Below are 17559 nucleotides of genomic sequence, written 5' to 3' on the forward strand. Positions count from 1 at the left end.
CCTTTCTGTCTCTGCTTCCTTCCTCCCTCCCTCCTTTGCTTCCTCTTCCTGCCTATCTTCCTTCCTTTGCCTCTAACCTAGGAATGCTTTTCAGTATTTGCCACCTGAGACTCAAATGCATTAAGTGTCTTCTGCTGCCCTGCGGAGATGTTACTCTGAAATGCTGGGTATTCAGGGGGCATTTCCCCAGAGCCACTGCCTTTGGCTGGTGCATTTTGTGACATGTCACCCACGTCTGCTGCAGACCCCACGGAAGATTAACCTTCAGCACCCTTAGGTCTCCCTTCTCCCCAGGCAGACTCGAGACGTGAGATGCCTGCTGGCGAGGACGTCCGCCAGTAAGCCGTACAGGAATGTTTAGGCAGGAACTCCTGGGATCCCTTGTGGTATGCTGCCTCAGTCACCTGGCTTTTGGTCCCTGGGCCCATGTATCTGTCAATGGCTCCATGTCCTCCATTGCTTGGAAGAGGCCATGAGTCACGCTACTGTGGAGCAGACAGGAGCGGTAAGACCCCGCCTCAGCGGTGGAGTCTAGTTTCCATTTGCTGCCTGCTGGGATCAAGCTTCCCAGGTGGCACTAGTGATAAAGAACCTGTCAGCCAGTGCAGCAGATGCAGGAGACTCAGGTTTGATTCCTGGGTCGGAAAGATCCCCGGGAGCGGGGCATGGCAACCCACGCCAATATTCTTGCCTGGAGAATCCCAGGGACAGAGAAGCCTGGTGGGCTACAGTCGGTGGGGTCACAAAGACTTGGACGTGACTGCAGAGACTTACACGCACACATGCCTGCTGGGATCAGAGTCTTGATGCCTAATGCAAGCTCACTGACTTTCCTTCCCTGAGCTGAGAGTCCAGGAAACGAGAAGGCAGAGAGAAACACTTAATGCCTGGAGCACGCCACACCTGACCCAGTGCTTCTCACACACGGTCACTTCATCATCCTCCCTCACTGGGGGGCATGATACTTTGACCTGTAGTCCTGTCATGTATGTGAGGCTTGAAGCTGGCAAAAACTATTTTTTCTTTGTTTTAGTGTAGTGTTTTAGGGTCATTTTGGAGAAGGCAATGGCACCCCACTCCAGTACTCTTGCCTGGAAAATCCCATGGACGGAGGAGCCTGGTAGGCTGCAGTCCATGGGGTCACTAAGAGTCGGACACGACTGAGCGACTTCACTTTCACTTTTCACTTTCATGCATTGGAGAAGGAAATGGCAACCCACTCCAGTGTTCTTGCCTGGAGAATCCCAGGGACAGGGGAGCCTGGTGGGCTGCCATCTATGGGATCACACAGAGTTGGACATGGCTGAAGTGACTTAGCAGTTAGGGTCATTTCACAAGAAATTGAAGATACGTTAAAGATAGTTGTGCAGAACTGTAGGATTAAAAATGAGAGGAGATTGGGGCAAATGCAGAATAAGGGAAAAGTAGTTGAAAGTTCATGTGAAAGTATGAGAACACTCACCTAGAGTTTTAGTGTCTGCCACAAGATACTGTGCGTTTGTTAGCAGTGGGCTACTGTCTCAGCCCTGGGACTCCAGCCCTCTGTGGGGGAGACAGCAACAGAATCAATTTGATTTTGGGTGTTCATTAGACTTTTGCATGTTCAAGAATCTGAGGTGCTGGAACCTGAAAGGAGTTTCTCCAGGGGGTTCTCCTGAGGGGGGGGCTGTGTGAATTAGTGCATGCTGCCCCCAGCCTGAAAACAGTGGTGAACTCCCCCCGAGCCCCCTTGCTGGACCCGTGAAGGTAGAAGTAGTTCCACCAGAGTCACCCAGCCCGTGAGCAGGGAAGCTGTGTGTCAACCCAGGTTTCTGATCCCATGATCCATCCATCGTATTGCCTGTCACTGGTTATTTACAGTCTTTTCTGTTTGTTTACAGAGGTAATTTATATTAGAAGAAGCATCAGCATATGTAGAATTTGTCCTCATTGGGGTCAGAAAGTGCACAATCTGATATGAACATGAGTATTTGAGGATTGTTGTAATAGTGACAACACCCACAGCAACAGCAATAGTTACTGTTACTGAGGACTTTTTAGGTAGCAGGTACTGTGCTAAGTGCTTTCCAGTGAGTCATTTCATGGAATTTTCACAAAACCCTAAGTGGTGGGTGTTACCTGTTATCCCTGATAACAAGGGAGAAAACAGGTTCAGAAAGATTGAGCATCTTACCCAGGTCAAATGACTAATAAGCGACCCAGCTGGGATCTGATCCCAGGCCTGCCTCACCCCCAGTCCACGCCTTTACCCACCAGGCATCACTGTCTCACCCTTGGGAAGGTGGTTGGCGTCACCCCATTGAGCATTCCAGTGGCTGTGGTATCTGGGTCTGGGGATAGAGTCGTCTGAAGGTTGGGGGTCAGAGATGGGGACCCCTGAGCCACAGGGAGGCAGGGCACTTTGGGATAGCCTGTCTGCCATCTGCGTCCTGGCCTGGCTTTGGGGTCCATCTCCGTCAAGATGGCAGCTCAGTGGGAGCTAGTCTTGACAAGGAAGACAGGGTTGGTGGGTGTCTGCCTGGCAGTTTTGAGTTGGGGCTGATCTCAGAGTAACAAGACGTGGCTCTCTCTGCACCTGTGCTCTCCTTACTCTGTGGATGAATAAACATCTTTGGTCTCTGGGGCCTGCAGTAAGAGATCTTTCTGAGACTTTGGTTAATTAAAATACTTGGAATGAATGGCAAGAAAAACAACTTCTGAACTGGCCCTGAGAATAAGCTGCTGTTTGCAGGAATACAGTCTCCTTAGCTTTTTGTCCAGACAAATTGCTGTATTTAAATAGGGAGGAAGGAAAAGGAATTCATTCCACTCCTGGGTGATCTGAATGAGAAATCACATTGGCTGCTACAAAAGAGAGCTTTCTGTTGGTCCATGCATTCAGTAGACATGTATTATTTGGTTGCTCCTTGCTGTACCGTGCTGGGTTCTTTGGGTTAAGATGGGGTACCTGAGAGCCAGTCTGCCCTCCTCAAGAAGATGAAGTGTGTGCATAAGTATGTTTAAGATAGTGAGTGATAAGTACCTAGGAGATTGACAGTGGCAGATGTATTTCTGTTTGGAGTAGAAAAAGGTGGTGGTGGGGGGGTAGCTTTCAAACTGATCCATGATAAGATTTCAGCAGTCAGAGAGGACTTGAGGGGGGTGTATTCATTATGTAGGGGACTTAACAGAAATGGATTCTTTTCCCGTTTTGGAGCCTAGAAGTCTGAAATGCAGTTGTTCGTAGGGCTGTGTTCCCCCTGAAGACTCTAGGGGAGAATCCTTCCTAGATTCTTCCCAGCTTCTCCTGGCTCCCGACTTTGCTTGGCATCCCTTGCCTTGTAGCCATATCACTCCAGTCTCTCCCTCCCTCTGCACATGGCCTTCTTCTCTGTGTGTGTGTGTCTCTGTTCTCTCTTCTTCTTGCCCTAACTTTAGGGCACACCCCAATCCCATACGACCTTATCTTCACTAACATGCGAAGACCTCAGGTCTCAATAAGGTTACATTCTGAGGGGCCAGGTGGACATAAATTTCTGGGGGCTCCATTTGACTCATTACAGAGTGTAAGGAAAATTTTAACAAACCACCCAGGTGAGTAGAGGGAAGATGTGTTTACAGAGTGAAATTAGAAGGTACTAGGAGGCAAGGCTAGAAAGGTATATTCTGGCCAAATGAAAGAGGGCTTGGATCCCATTGCAGGAGTAGAATGCTACTCTGTAGACAGTTGGGAAGCTGGGGTACTGATGAGATACCTGGAGAGTTCTAATTTAGCAGAGATAAAGCCAAGGATTATAGACCCATCTCTTTGAGGAACCGTGAACTTAGGTCAGATCAACATTTGATGAGGTTCACCATGATGGGACCAGTGTAACCAGGGAAAATTAAGCCCTGAGACTTCTGGTTCAAGGATAAAGTGGTATGATGTTAGATGGGTTTTCATTCATGTTACAAATGTTTATTGAACACCCACCACATGCTAACATTGCTTTAAGCTCTAGGGATACTGCCAGGAAGAGTCAGACAAGGTTTGGGCACTGAAGGAGTGTGAACTTTAGTAGGAAGAGAGACAGTGAACAAGGGAAGAAATAGTTTCAGAGTACATCAATGTTTTTGGTTGCTCAGTCATGTCCAACTCTTTGCAACCCCATGGACTGTAGCCCACCAGGCCCCTCTGTCCATGGGATCTCTGCAGGCAAGAGTGGGTTGCCATTTCCTTCTCTAGCAGATCTTCCTGGCCCAGGGATCAAACCCAGGTTTCCTGCGTTGTAGGCAGATTCCTTACCGTCTGAGCCATCAGGGAAGCCAGAGTACATTTCTACTCAGTTCTTACAACCATTGGAAGCACAATGAATGCCTCATGTGTTGCTTGGCCTGGATGTCCCTTATATACCTATAGCAAACCTGAGAAATTGGGCAAAAACTGAATTATAGGCATGAAACAGTTTCATCAAATGTTCATAATTACAGAGCTGTGTAATCACTGAGATTGGTCTCCAGTTGGCTTATAAACTTAAAGTTTCTTTTTTGCAGCCTGTAACCTCAATACACACGTAAATGCTAAATATAACTGAACCCTGCAGGTGGGTATGTTTTTGGAACAAAACTAATCTCCCCTAATTTATCTGATCAGTATCATTTTTTCTTGAGGGGGAAAAAAAATACTACAGTGAGACTGACAGTCTTTCATCTTACTCAGTGAAATTACATGTTCTCTTCATCCCCATCACATACTTCTTCCTGTTAAAGGTACAGTTCCCAGCTCTTGTCTGGCTTGAGGGTAGCTTGGCTAACGTCAGAACTTTTTACAGGAACTGTGTGCTTACGTTTACATGTGTCTGTTTATGGTTATATTTGGGGATGGTGGCTTTCTGGTCCTCAGCGTTTGTCACTGGTTTGTGAGTTAGAGTAACAGATAGATCTTTGGTTTGGCTCAGCGGGGGTCTAGGCCTTCTACCATGGCGATCTGCATTCAGAGTTGGTTGGAGTGAGTGGCTTTCAAATCCCCACCCACCCCTCAGCCCCCACCCCCCGCTACCCCCAGCCTGGCACACTGTGGGGAGGAAACCCACGTGTGTTGTGGGCTGCCTTTCAGGAAGAATTGTTACTTGGTGATTCTGGGCTCCACGGTGATGTGGGTTTTTTTCACTCTTTTGAGTAGAAGTGACCCCCTCTCCCCCGACGCCCCCCTTAGTGGTGGCGATTTTACAGATTATTCCCCCCCGCCCCCCGGCACACACTTCTGGGCTCTTGATGAACCTTAGCACCCACATGCTTTAGTGTGGCGCTGCGGCAGGCTGGAGCCTCTTGAGTGTTGTATCCACCTGCAGCACTCAGTATCTTTTAAGTATGAGTCTCTGATGGCACCCACTCCAGTACTCTTGCCTGGAAAATCCCATGGACGGAGGAACCCGGTAGGCTGCAGGCCATGGGGTCGCAAAGAGTCAGACACAACTGAGCAACTTCACTTCACTTCACTTCAGATGACAGACATGATCTATCTTGTAGTCAAAACTGGTGAAGTCATAATATTTTTGCAGTCAGTGGTGGAAGCTGAGTCACAATGAGTGTGATTCAGGCCTTGATTTCTTACCCAGGGTAATTTTGAGAGGTGTGAAGTCAAGAAAAGACCCACAGTTGTCACTGCCCCCTGTAGGAAAAGCCCCAAGTGGCTGAGCTTCTGTAGCCAAGACAGGGCTCAGGCCCTACCTGGAAACAGTCCAGTCTCCCGGCTCATATCCTTCACTGGCCTCCACCATGAATAACTCATTCAGAAAATGCTGTCGGTCCTTTGCCCGCCTTTCAGAGTCTGTCTTATTTTTTTATCTTGGTCCTGTTAGCCATGTTTGTAGAAAGGGGGGTGGGGAAAAGGTAACTTTGTTTTCTAAAATTAACACCCATAACCCATATAACTAAGAGACTTGGGAGTTATTATGTCTTAGTTTGGAAATGAGGAAGTCATACCTTTCAGAATAAGTCATCAGGGAAATGACCTTTTATGAAATCCAGGAGATACTTGAAAGAAATTCAGATAAAAATGGTTGTCTTAGACACTGAGAGCTTTTGCGATTTTGAACTATTAGGAATAAAAGGCTGAGAAGTGCACGGCATACAGATTGGATGTGACTGGAGAGTTCTTTATAGGAGAGACGGAGGAGGGTGCATGCAGGCAAAGGTCAGTAGACCTGGGCTCCCAGGCCACAACTTTGTGCTGAATTAGAGGACTGACTTTGAGGAAGTAGCTCAACTGAGCTGGTTTCAGTTTCCGCTGAAGACTCTCAAAACTGACTTTGCAGGGTGTTGTGAGAATAAAAAGTAGCCAAGAGAGTCCAACACATAACCATGCTTGAAAGGTAGTGAGCCCTTAATAAGTGGGAGTGGCTGTTTCCATTCAGTGTTACAATTTCACCTCCAAGGTATTATTCTGAACGCTCCCAACTTTGTGCAAAATGCACTGAGACACACATAGTGAAATTGGAAACTGCAAAGAAAACTAACCAAAGGAATTGAAAAGGAGACCTATAAGAAAAACCAAGTTTGAAAGAAGCCTTACAGCGAAGAAGGGAAGGCTGGAGAGCAACTGAATGACTGTCTTCAAGATGTTGGAGGCATCGTTATGTGGAAACTTCCAGCTGTTCTCTGTCTCCACCGAAGTGGACAGAACCAGGGCAGGTGGGACAGGCCAGAGCCAAAGAAAGAGCCGGGGAAGCAGTAGAAATGGCAAAATTGTATAAGTCAGGAACAAACACAGAGCAATGGAGGGGGATGCAAGTCTCAAAGAACGTGCCAGAAAAGTTCACATCAACACTTCCCCATGACCTCCTGAGGTGTTGGGTGTGGGGGCCGGTCTCCTGGCTTCAGCCTGGAGCCCTATCTCTTGCCATGGGCGCCAGCCTGCTCATGTCTACACGTCCAGGGTGGCTGGACTGAACAGCTGGCACTTGGCTTGGAGCAGTGTCTGAACCAGGGTCCATCTTGCCTTCTCACGATGCAGCTGTCTGGAGGCATCTTCTGTTGTCACGATGGGGAGGAGGGGGCACTACTGGCTTCAGTGGGCAGGGGCCTGGGGTGCTGATATACATCTTACAATGCATAGGAAACCTCCCAGAGGAAAGAATTATCTGACATCAAAACATCAGTAGCGTTGTGATTGAGAAGTCCTGGGTTAGAGGCATAGAATGACCGTCGTAGCCCTGGCTTCCTTCAGGCTTATTGGTTTACATCAGAGCATTTTTTTCTCCTCCCATTTACACAAAACCATGGAACTAACTGAATGGTTAGAAGACTGTTACAACATTTGCTATTCTAAGAAAATGTGTGGATTCCATTATAATCATGTGTTTCTTAGCTGCCTGTGACTTTGGTTTAAAAATATTTATATTTCTAAATAAGCGACTGACTCTTTGTATAGGGAAAATAACATATGCATTAGAGCTCCCGGGAGTATGGTGCAGACACCAACCTTCCATGCTTCCTCTGCCCACATTCTCGCTGGCCAATTAATTGCTGCATTCAGGGACTCCCAAGGCAGGGACTGCCCTGCAATGAGCATGTGCTGGTTAAGAGGCAGGCAGGCCTTCGTGGGAGAAACTCTCCAAAGGGCAGACACAGGCCAGCCCAAGAGGGAGGGCTCCCAGAGTGAGCGACTTCAGCGCACAGCATCCTGATGCTCTATGAATGTTGCTCCTGGTGACCGAGGATATAGCGCGCCTTCCTGACTTAATAATACATTGCTGTTTCTAAATAATATAAGTGTATGTTGTGTGCGTCCATTTGTAAACTTTCAGAGTCTTCTGAAATCCAGACACAGCATGAAAACACATGCTATATTTGATCCTTGCATAAATAGCACAGATTTTAATTTTATCCCAGTTATGGATATCTGGCGCGTGTGCCGATACTCTGGGCAGACTGGTGTGAAATTTAATTTGAGCAGTTAAACACAAGGGTGAGAGAGTACAAAATAAACAAGCACACACACACACTTCCAGCCTTACAGCATTTGGTACGTTAACGGGAAAAGCACCCAAATCCTCTCTCTTTTATTTTCTCCCTTGGTGACAATCACGTTACAGATTTGTCTGAAAAGGCACAAACCCTCCACATCTCCCACGCCACCCCCACCCCACCTCTCCCGGAAGATTGCCTGTAGACATTTCATCTGCGGGAGCTCTTCCCGAGCTGGGGTTGGAGTTTCAGTGAATGAAAGTGTCCAGGATTCTTTGTTTTCAGATTTGATCTTTGAGATTCTTTTGGTTTCAAGAAAAGGCAAACAGTCTCCTTGAGAACGTCTTGGAAGGAGAAACAGGAATGGAATTGGAAATGATGGGAGAGAACCGATTTGCAGTTCGGTAGACAGACATGGGTGGGGTCCCAGTTTAGGCAGAGTCTGTGACCTTTGGAGATGGACTTGAAAGCTCAGTTCCTTGTTTTACTACTTTGTAGAAATGGGACTAACTTCGGCCTAACAGTTTCCAGGGAGGTATACAGTGGTGGCACATAAGTGCTCCAAAAATGTCATTTTCCTTACCCCTTATGGACATCTTGTTTGTGTTGTTGTTTAGTTGCTAAGTCATGTCCAACTCTTTTATGACCCCACAGACTGTATTTAACCCTCCAGGAACGTCTGTCCATGGCATTTCCCAGGCAAGGACGCTGGAGTGGTTAAGGACATCTATGTAAGCCTGAATGCCACTTGCTGGGGAAGTAAGATAATTGCTGTTGATAATCATTCATGTTGGTGAAACTTCTATTCTTGGCTCCTCCTTTAATCACCTCCATTCAGAAATCCACAGCACCTTTCAGCCCGCCCACTCCTATTTATAGGTCATTCTGGATATCAAGTACACAGAGCTTTTGGCCTTAGAAACACCCACGTGTCCCAGTGGACTGTTGACTTGGGGGGCGGGAGGAGGGGCAGTGGCATGTGTACACGGTTCACAGACCGGCAGCCATGAGAAGTTTCAGCAGTGGAGGGGCAAATTTTCCCTTATACTCCCCAGAAAGACCGTCTGCTTTCCATCAGTAAAAGTTCCCATCTTTGTATTCAATTTGTTTCCACAGAAGAGCGGGTTGTCCCCATTGAAGTGTGCCGATCCAAACTGTCCAAATACTTGCAGGGAGTAGTTTTCCGCTGTGATAAGTGTACCTTCACCTGCTCCAGTGACGAGAGCCTCCAGCAACACATAGAAAAGCACAATGAACTGAAACCTTACAAATGCCAGCTCTGCTACTATGAGACCAAGCACACGGAAGAACTGGACAGCCACCTTCGGGATGAGCATAAGGTAGGGGCCTGGCCTCCCTGCTCCCACCCTCGGCACGGCGTTGGGAGGGGCCGGGCCGAATCTAGCTATGCCGCTCTGTGCAGGACAGACGCACGTGCTAAAATAATGTTTAAAGTGAGGTTCAGTTTATTCCATTATCAATGAACTGTAAGGTCATTTTAGAAAATTGGAACACAGATGAGGGAAAGAAAACCATCCATAATGCCACCCCCCACATCTAACTGCTTAATGCTTTTGGTCTCTTCTGTACCCACTTCCTTTTGTTTTATTTCATTCTGAGTATATGCGATCCCTTCTATGAAAGAGTGTATCTTCCCTTTCTTGTTTTCGTCTTACCCTAACTAGAGTACTTTACCATATTATTTTAAGTGTATTATCACAAAGCTTGATAATTTTTTTCTGTAAAGGGCTGGGTAGTAAATATTTTAGGCTTTGCGGGCCAGATGGTCTCAGTGGCAACAATTCAACTCTGCCCTTGTAGCAAGAAAGGAGTCCTAGAGAAGACATCAATGAATGGGCATGGCTGTGTTTAAAAAAAAAAAAAACTATTTACAAAATTAGGCAACGGGCTGTGGACCCGTAGTTACTGGCCCCCTCTTCTCTCTGATGGCTCTGCCAGCAAGAGTCTCAGTCATGTAAGTTGTTTCCCAATATATTGCTGACTACAGACATTTTCCAAGGCATTACTATTCATGTCTAAGCACTATAAGGACTGTAAAATGTGTGTTATATTTGCGGGATGGAACGAATTGGTACAGGACATAAAATACGGGGTTTATGAAAAAAATTCTCTTCCAAAAGTCTGCTGATCAGAGGGTAAGATATCCCAGGTGGCTTCCTCACTTCTCGGAGGATAGCGTAGCACGGATTAAGACCATTGTTTCTGGTTTTGTATATTGTCCAGAGTTCGGGGAGTGTGTGTGTGGAGGGGGGCAGGGGGAATGATTAGTATTTGTTTCATGAAAAGAGCCTGTTGAAATGTTTTGAAATTAACCAACAAATCCCAAACATCTAGTGAGTGTTTACTTAAGGCACAATGAGAAGCACTTTGGTATTGTTTCCTTTTTCTTGCTGTGTGCTGTCAGTGGAAATACAGTTCCTCTTTTCTGCACTTAGAAACCCCAAGTTAGAAAGATTCCTGTCTGAGTCATCTACACACAAGGGTTAGAATTTTTCTATAGGGTGTTGAGAGAAGGCTGAGCTTTATCACCCACCTACCATTTAATGGCATTATTCCTAACTTCTCTACTTTGGAATGCATTCATTTTCTAATGTGTCTCCGCAAAATGAGAGCAGAGAAAAGCCTGAATTACCTCACTTAAAAGCTTTTAATACCAGAAAAAAAAACACCAAATTTTAATGCCCTTTCATATTCAAACTTCCTTGGCATTTCTGCCCCCACACTGAAAGGAAAGTCACTCATCTATGTCAAGCTAAGCTGTTTACATTCATGTGCTTGTGTCTTATTTGTGTTACCACCTCAGGTCTTTTTATTATAATGTTGAAGCCATCAGACTAGTATTTTGGGACAGAGCAAACCTGGAAGATAGATTCTTCCCCAGTGGCTGCATAGTAGCTGTGAGTCACTGGGGAACTCCAGACAAGACTAGAAACCATACCAGATACGGAAGCGGGCGGGAATGTGCGGGCTTTAGAATAAGCATCAGGCAAATGGGTTACTCAGGAAGCTAGGAGCCCAGTTAAGAACTTCTGGAGCCAAACAGACCTAGGATTGAATTCTGTCTTCACCACTTAACTATAACTGCTTCAGCAAGTTACTTCAATTTCTGTATCTGTTTCCTGATCTGTAAATGGGAATTGCATATCCTTAAATACTTTACTCAGAAATTTTGTAAGATTAAACGAAGTCCTGGTATCTCCCACACTTTGAGAACCATGTCTCAGTCTGTCTGTGAGTTGGTTAGAGCTCAGGGTTAACAACCACCCATCAGAAAGGCAGTTATGGTTCCTAAAGACCTAAAATAGACTATAAAATCACTGACTATACTCTGCACTTTAGACATGGGCTTTGATATGTTGTATTTTCACTATGCTGTGCTTGGTTCTTTAATCTTACTCTCTCATGGTTGACCAGCTTATTAAGTCCAATGAGCACCTAATTGAGGCTAAAGAATCGCCACTCTCAGCATGCCTAATGATCTTCATCTTTGTCTCAGTTGTTGTTAAATATATGAGACTTGTGCCTATTAATGATTCCTTCTTTTCTAAATGACGAATACAAAATGCAGTTTGAATTTTTGAAATAATTACCCAAACACTGTTTTATAAACAAAGACAGCTGCTGAAAGTGAATTTTTGATTGACAGTAACATTATGCATTAATTAAAAATGGTCATTCCTTGGTGTAAAGGATATACAGAAGTCTGATTTCAGCATTCCTGAAAAGGCTATAAGAGTGTCAATATACAGTGTACTAAAGAGAAGTTTGCTAATGATTGAGATACAAAAGTCAAGAACCATAAGGTAAGGATGAGAAATTGAAGCCAAAGAATTGGAAAGGAAGAAATAAAACTGTTTTTGTTCATAGATAATGTGATCTTTGTAGGTAGAAAATCCTAAGTAGTCCATTTAAAGAGATATTGGAATATTCATGAGTTTATCAGAATTGCAGGATACGATCAATAATAAATTTCTATACACTAGTAATGAACAATCTGAAAATGAAATTTTAATATCAATTTCATTTATAATGTCAAAAAGAATAAAATGCTTAAGAATAAACAAAACTGTGAAAGCTGTATGCTGAAAACTACAAATGCTATTGAGAAAAGAATTAAATTAATGTAATATATACCGTACTCATGGATTAGAAGACTCACTATTGGTAATGCTTCCCAAACTGATCTACAGATTCAGTGTAATCTATCAGAATCTCAGTAGGCTTTTTTCTTTGGTAGAAATTGATAAACTCACACAAAAGTGTATATAGAAATGCAAAGGATCTAGAATAGCATAAGCAGTATGAAAAAAGAACAAAATTGGAAGACTCATCCTTCCTGATTGCAACTTTTACTGTGATCAGTGGTGCAGAAGAAAAAATTCAGAAATAAATCCTGATATATGTGGACAGTTGATGTTTATCAGAGGTCCCAAGGTAATAAGGAAACAATAGTTTTTCAACAAGTAGTGTTGTTACAGTTGGATTTCCATGTGGAAAATAGAGATTGTTGACCCTTATGTCACTCAATGGACATGAATTTGAGCAAACTTCAGGGGATAATGAAGGGCAGGGAAGCTTGGTGTGCTGTAGTCCATGGGGTCGCAAAGCATCATACACCACTTAGCAACTGAACAAGAAACACAATGTCACTCAAATTTCTCTTGGGAAAAAATTCTTAGATATAATAGCTGTGATCATTAAAAAAAATCAATAAATCAGGTGTCATCAAAATTAAATTGTTGCTCTTCAGAAGACTTCATTAAGCAAATGAAAAGGCAAGCAACAGATTGGAGGTAAATATTTGCAAAATAACTGTCTAACAAAAGACTTCAACCAAAACATATAAAGAACTTTTGCAGCTCAGTAATAAGAAGAGTAACAGTTCAATTAAAAATGAGAAAAAGTTCTGAATAGGCACTTTATGCAGGAGGATATGCAAATGAGCTCATGAAAAGATGCTTAATAAGACTCACCATTAGTAAGACCCGTCCCCTAGAATGGCTAAAACCAAGAAGACCACCAGCACCAAGTGTTGATGAGGATGTGAAGAAACTGGAAATCTCACACGTGGCTGAATGGAATGTCATCTGGCACATCTGCTTTGGAGCATTTTGTCAATTTGTTTAAAAGTGAAACCCACGCTTTACCATCTGATCCCGCAAGTCTGCTGTCACCTAAAGTGGCTGCATAAACAAAATGTGCTCTATCCAGACAGTGGAATGCTACTGATCAGTAAAAGAAATGAGCTACTGATACGTGTACCAGTGTGGCTAAATCTCAGAATCATCATGTTAAATGGACAAAGTGAGTCATTCAGTCGTGTCTGACTCTTTGCGACCCCCATGAACTGTAGCCTGCCAGGCTCCTCTGTCCATGGGATTTTCCAGGCCAGAATACTGGCGGGGGTAGCAGTTCCCTTCTCCAGGGGATCTTCCCAACCCAGGGAAGGAACCCAGGTCTCCCACATTGCAGGCAGATTCTTTACCATCTGAGCCACCAGGGAAGCCCAAAGCCAGACACAAAATACTAGATGTGCGATTTCTATAAAAGGCGGAATTAAGGAGACAAAGCAGATCAGAGCTGTTTGGGACTGGAGGTTTGGAGCAGAGATCGATGGCAGACGGTATGAAGGTGCTTCTTAGAGTAATAAAAGATGGTGCAGGGTTGTACCAGTGCATACATTTACTAAAACTCATTGAAATGTTCATTTGAAATAGGTTAATTTTATGGTAATTATACCTCAGTACCTAAAAGATGCAAGTTCCCCATGAGCTGACACATGGTCAGCCTTCAGTACATGTTAATTTTCTGCAGTCTTCTTACAAGGTGGATCTTGAGAACAGATAGATCTATAAAGATGCAGAGATCCAGATGAATGTGTATATTGTCAAAAATAAAATGTGCAAAAGACGTAGCTGCTGCTGCTGCTAAGTCACTTCAGTCATGTCCAACTCTGTGCGACCCCATAGACGGCAGCCCACCAGGCTCCCCCGTCCCTGGGATTCTCCAGGCAAGAACACTGGAGTGGGTTGCCATTTCCTTCTCCAGTGCATGAAAGTGAAAAGTGAAAGTGAAGTCGCTCAGTCATGTCCGACTCTAGCGACCCCATGGACTGCAGCCTGCCAGGCTCCTCCATCCATGGGATTTTCCAGGCAAGAGTACTGGAGTGGGGTGCCATAAGACGTAGCAATTGGTTCTAAACTGAGGTTTACTTGCTTTTCTAGTAAAATGATGTGTTGAGTGTGTTGCTCATTACATTCTTCCACGAGTAGCTTTAGGTGATTTTGTGTGGTGGAGAGAATATATACAAGAAACTAAAAGACACTATGGGATGTATTTTCAGTCACAGGAGTTCATTAAACAGAACTGGACATTCAAAACTGGACTCCTGAATTCTGCCTGCAAAGCTTGTAAACTTCAGGAATGTTTCTGAAGATGTCAGACTGTATCATTTCATGGACTGGACAGAATACTAGTTCAGCAGAAAGGATCCCTGAAATCAAATAAACCATTCCATTGAAGAAGCAAACTCTGAAGTGCCCTGGATTTACACTGCTGTGTTTATCCTCAGAACGCGAAGGTGAAATAGAAAAGGATTGACAACCAGTACTTTCATTTTTTTTCTTTTTATTTGTTTTAGCACCTTCATTTTTTAGGTGACACAGAATCTTGTCTTCCTCGATCTTTATCTTTGCACCAGTGAACAAAGAATCTTGCTTGTAATCTCTTGGAATCTAAAGTAAACAGTACAGTCTATTTAGAATTTCAGTTCTTCATCCTTCAACTCCCTTTTTTTTCCTATCTCACAAGGTCTTCTCGAAGTGGACTATTCTATCCTTTCAATCTCCCTTTATGTTCCTCCCTCTCTCACACACACACTCACACACACACACACAGAATGAAATTATATGTTAGTAATGCCATTTATTAGCAATGCTGGTGCAAGATGAAGATGTAACATTTCTAGGAACCTTGAAGTCATGAAAAAAGCCAAACCTCACACTTCTCACACTTAGAAAACCACCCATATATTTTTCTTTGAAGAAAGTTTAAGTATCTGCAGTACCTTGTTAGTGTTCTTTATGGTTCTGAAGTCTCTTTGCTAGTTTAAGGAACATAAAAATATATTATCTCTAACATGGTTTGCTCATAAAATTGTCATGTTAGCTATATTAAATTTAGAAGGATAGTCTATTCAGGCAATACACATTCACTAATTGAATTTACTTTGAAATGTTTTTAATTTTTTATACAAATGGAGCCTCAGGCGGCTGAACTCTAAGGAACTCGTATCTCTTACTTTTTGTCATTTTGAAGGAAGCAGCAGAACATTCAGCTTAGGAGGAATCGCCAATGTTTTACTTATTCCAGTAAAATTGTTTCACTCTCTGGACCAGTGAAATCTATGATGGCAAAAAAAAAAAAAAAAAAAGTCGTATCAAATATTTGTTTCCAGCAAAGGAAATGAGAAGAAATAAAAGAAGAACCTTCGCCGACTCCAAATCATAAAATACACTTCAGGCCATGCTTTTTGGACTGGGTTTACTTTCTGAACTAAGTCCTAGCATCTAGCTTTATCACCTCCATGGGTTCCTGCGAGCTGAAGTCTTTCCAAAAGATTGTCATTTCATCTCTGCTCTCCCTCATGTTAGTTGCTTCTGAATTTGTCAACCATAGACCTGCTTCTTTCATGTATTTTGGAAGACAAAAAAAATCAGAGGTAGATGAGCAAAAGGTGTGGTAATTTTTCAGAGGGATGTGCCAGGCAGAACCGTAGTTGGTATTTCTCAAGTAGGTATTTGAAGATGTTCTTAACCTGTAACCTTTGGAACAGTCCACTAAAGTCTCCCGCCAGTGGGACTTCCCCTAATGGTCCAATGGTTAAGATTTGACCTTCCAATGCAAGGGGTGAGGGTTTGATCCTTGAGCTAAGATACCACATGCCTTATGACCAAAAAAGCAGAATATAAACAACAGAAACCATATTGTGACAAATTCAAGAAAGACTTTAAAAATGGGACACATCAAAAAAAAATCTTAAAAATGCATACATTTGTTGCTGTTCAGTCTCCCAGTCGTGTCTGACTCTTTGCGACCCCATGGACTGCAGCACACCAGACCTCCCTGACCCTCACCATCTCCCGAAGTTTGCCCAAGTTCTTGTCCATTGCCTCGGTGATGCCATCCAGCCATCTCATCCTCTGACGCCCTCTTCTCCTTCTGCCCTCAATCTTTCCCAGTCATCAGGGACTTTTCCAGTGAGTCAGCTGTTCTCATCAGATGACCAAAATATTGGAGCTTCAGCTTCAGTCTTCCCAATGAGTATTCAGGGTTCATTTCCTTTAATATTGACTGGTTTGATCTCCTTGCTGTCCAAGGGACTCTGAGGAGTCTTTCCCAGCAACACAGTTCAAAGGGAATGGCAAACCACCCCAGTATACTTGCCATGAGAACCTCATTAACTGTATAAAACACAAAAAGATATGCACCGAAAGATGAGTTTCCCAGGTTGGATGGTGTCCAATATGCTATTGGGAATGAGCGGAGGACAACATACTTACGTGCATACATAAAAAATAAAGTATCCAGCCAAAATGAATGGCCTCTGCTTCCAAACTTGCGTAGAACTTTCCTTCTTCCTCTATTCAGGCACGTGTTCATGCAGCCTCAGCTTGTACTTAACTCTTAACAAGATTCTGTCTTGCCACTGGGTGCAACATTCTTAAAATGGAAACCACAGTATTTACCTCTCTTTCCTTCTCAAATCTCACCATGGTGCCCTGCGTATAATTAAGTCTCCAGTAGTTGGTTGCTAAATAAATCAATAAGTGAAATCACTTTTCAGATGAGAAATTTTAAGTATCCTGTTTGTCCAAATAACCAGAACATGGCAGCAGCAGCACCTTGGCCTCTGGATTTCGAGTTCTGGAGATTGGCAGCAGCTCAGTTGGCCGACAACAAAGTTCTTTGACTTTAATGATGCCTTTCACGTGGCTTTCTTGAGTGCTTATGACTGGGGTTGTGCTGAGATTCTTGAAATGATTGATTTGGTCTGGACTTTTGCTAAGTCAGGTCTGGCAACAGCGTGTTTTCTGTTCTAACTCAGTGATCGCAAAAGAAAGTAGGTACTCTCCTTGACTTCTGTGCCGCATACCCTTTACCAGCCTTTATTCTTACAGTCCTTGTCCTTAAAATGGTTTTTACTTTTGAAGAAAATATTCTTAAAAGATTCTTCCTGCTTCATCCCATCAAATTTTGGAATGAACGTTATTGTCACGGTACTTTTTTCTCCCTTCTTGTGTTCAGCCAGTGTCCCATGGATAATTTTTACATGTTTTGTAAGCAGTTTTGCATTTCAACAGATGATCTATATTCTAATGGGGAAAGCTGGCGCTGTGTCGCCTGAAGGTGTGAGTTCAAACCTGGCCCATCACTTACTTGTTTTGTGTTCTGTTTTCCTCATCTGCAAATATGGAAGATAACACATAGCTTGCAGAATGATCATAAGGGTTAAGTGATATATGTAAAAATGACTGGGTTAATTTTTAGCATATAATTATTTGGTAAGCATTAGAACAAAATCTTTTAGAAAAATGTCCAATTTTATTAGCA

At 43.6% G+C, this 17559-nt stretch overlaps 1 protein-coding gene across 12 annotated transcripts in view; it reads left to right on the forward strand.

The window, feature by feature from the left end:
* Positions 1 to 17559, forward strand: part of ZNF462 (zinc finger protein 462) — a 157301-nt gene that overhangs the window by 116052 nt on the left and 23690 nt on the right. For all 12 annotated transcript variants that reach the window (XR_808518.4, XM_015472673.3, XM_059889081.1 and 9 more), the window contains one exon: positions 9043 to 9266. Coding sequence is in view for 11 of the 12 variants with exons in the window: in XM_015472673.3 (XP_015328159.1) it covers positions 9043 to 9266 (224 nt within the window). In the remaining variant the exon portion in view is untranslated. The remainder of the gene's footprint in view (positions 1 to 9042; positions 9267 to 17559) is intronic.

The sequence above is a fragment of the Bos taurus genome, chromosome 8 (assembly GCF_002263795.3).
Source record: "Bos taurus isolate L1 Dominette 01449 registration number 42190680 breed Hereford chromosome 8, ARS-UCD2.0, whole genome shotgun sequence".
NCBI classification, from domain to species: Eukaryota; Metazoa; Chordata; class Mammalia; order Artiodactyla; family Bovidae; genus Bos; species Bos taurus.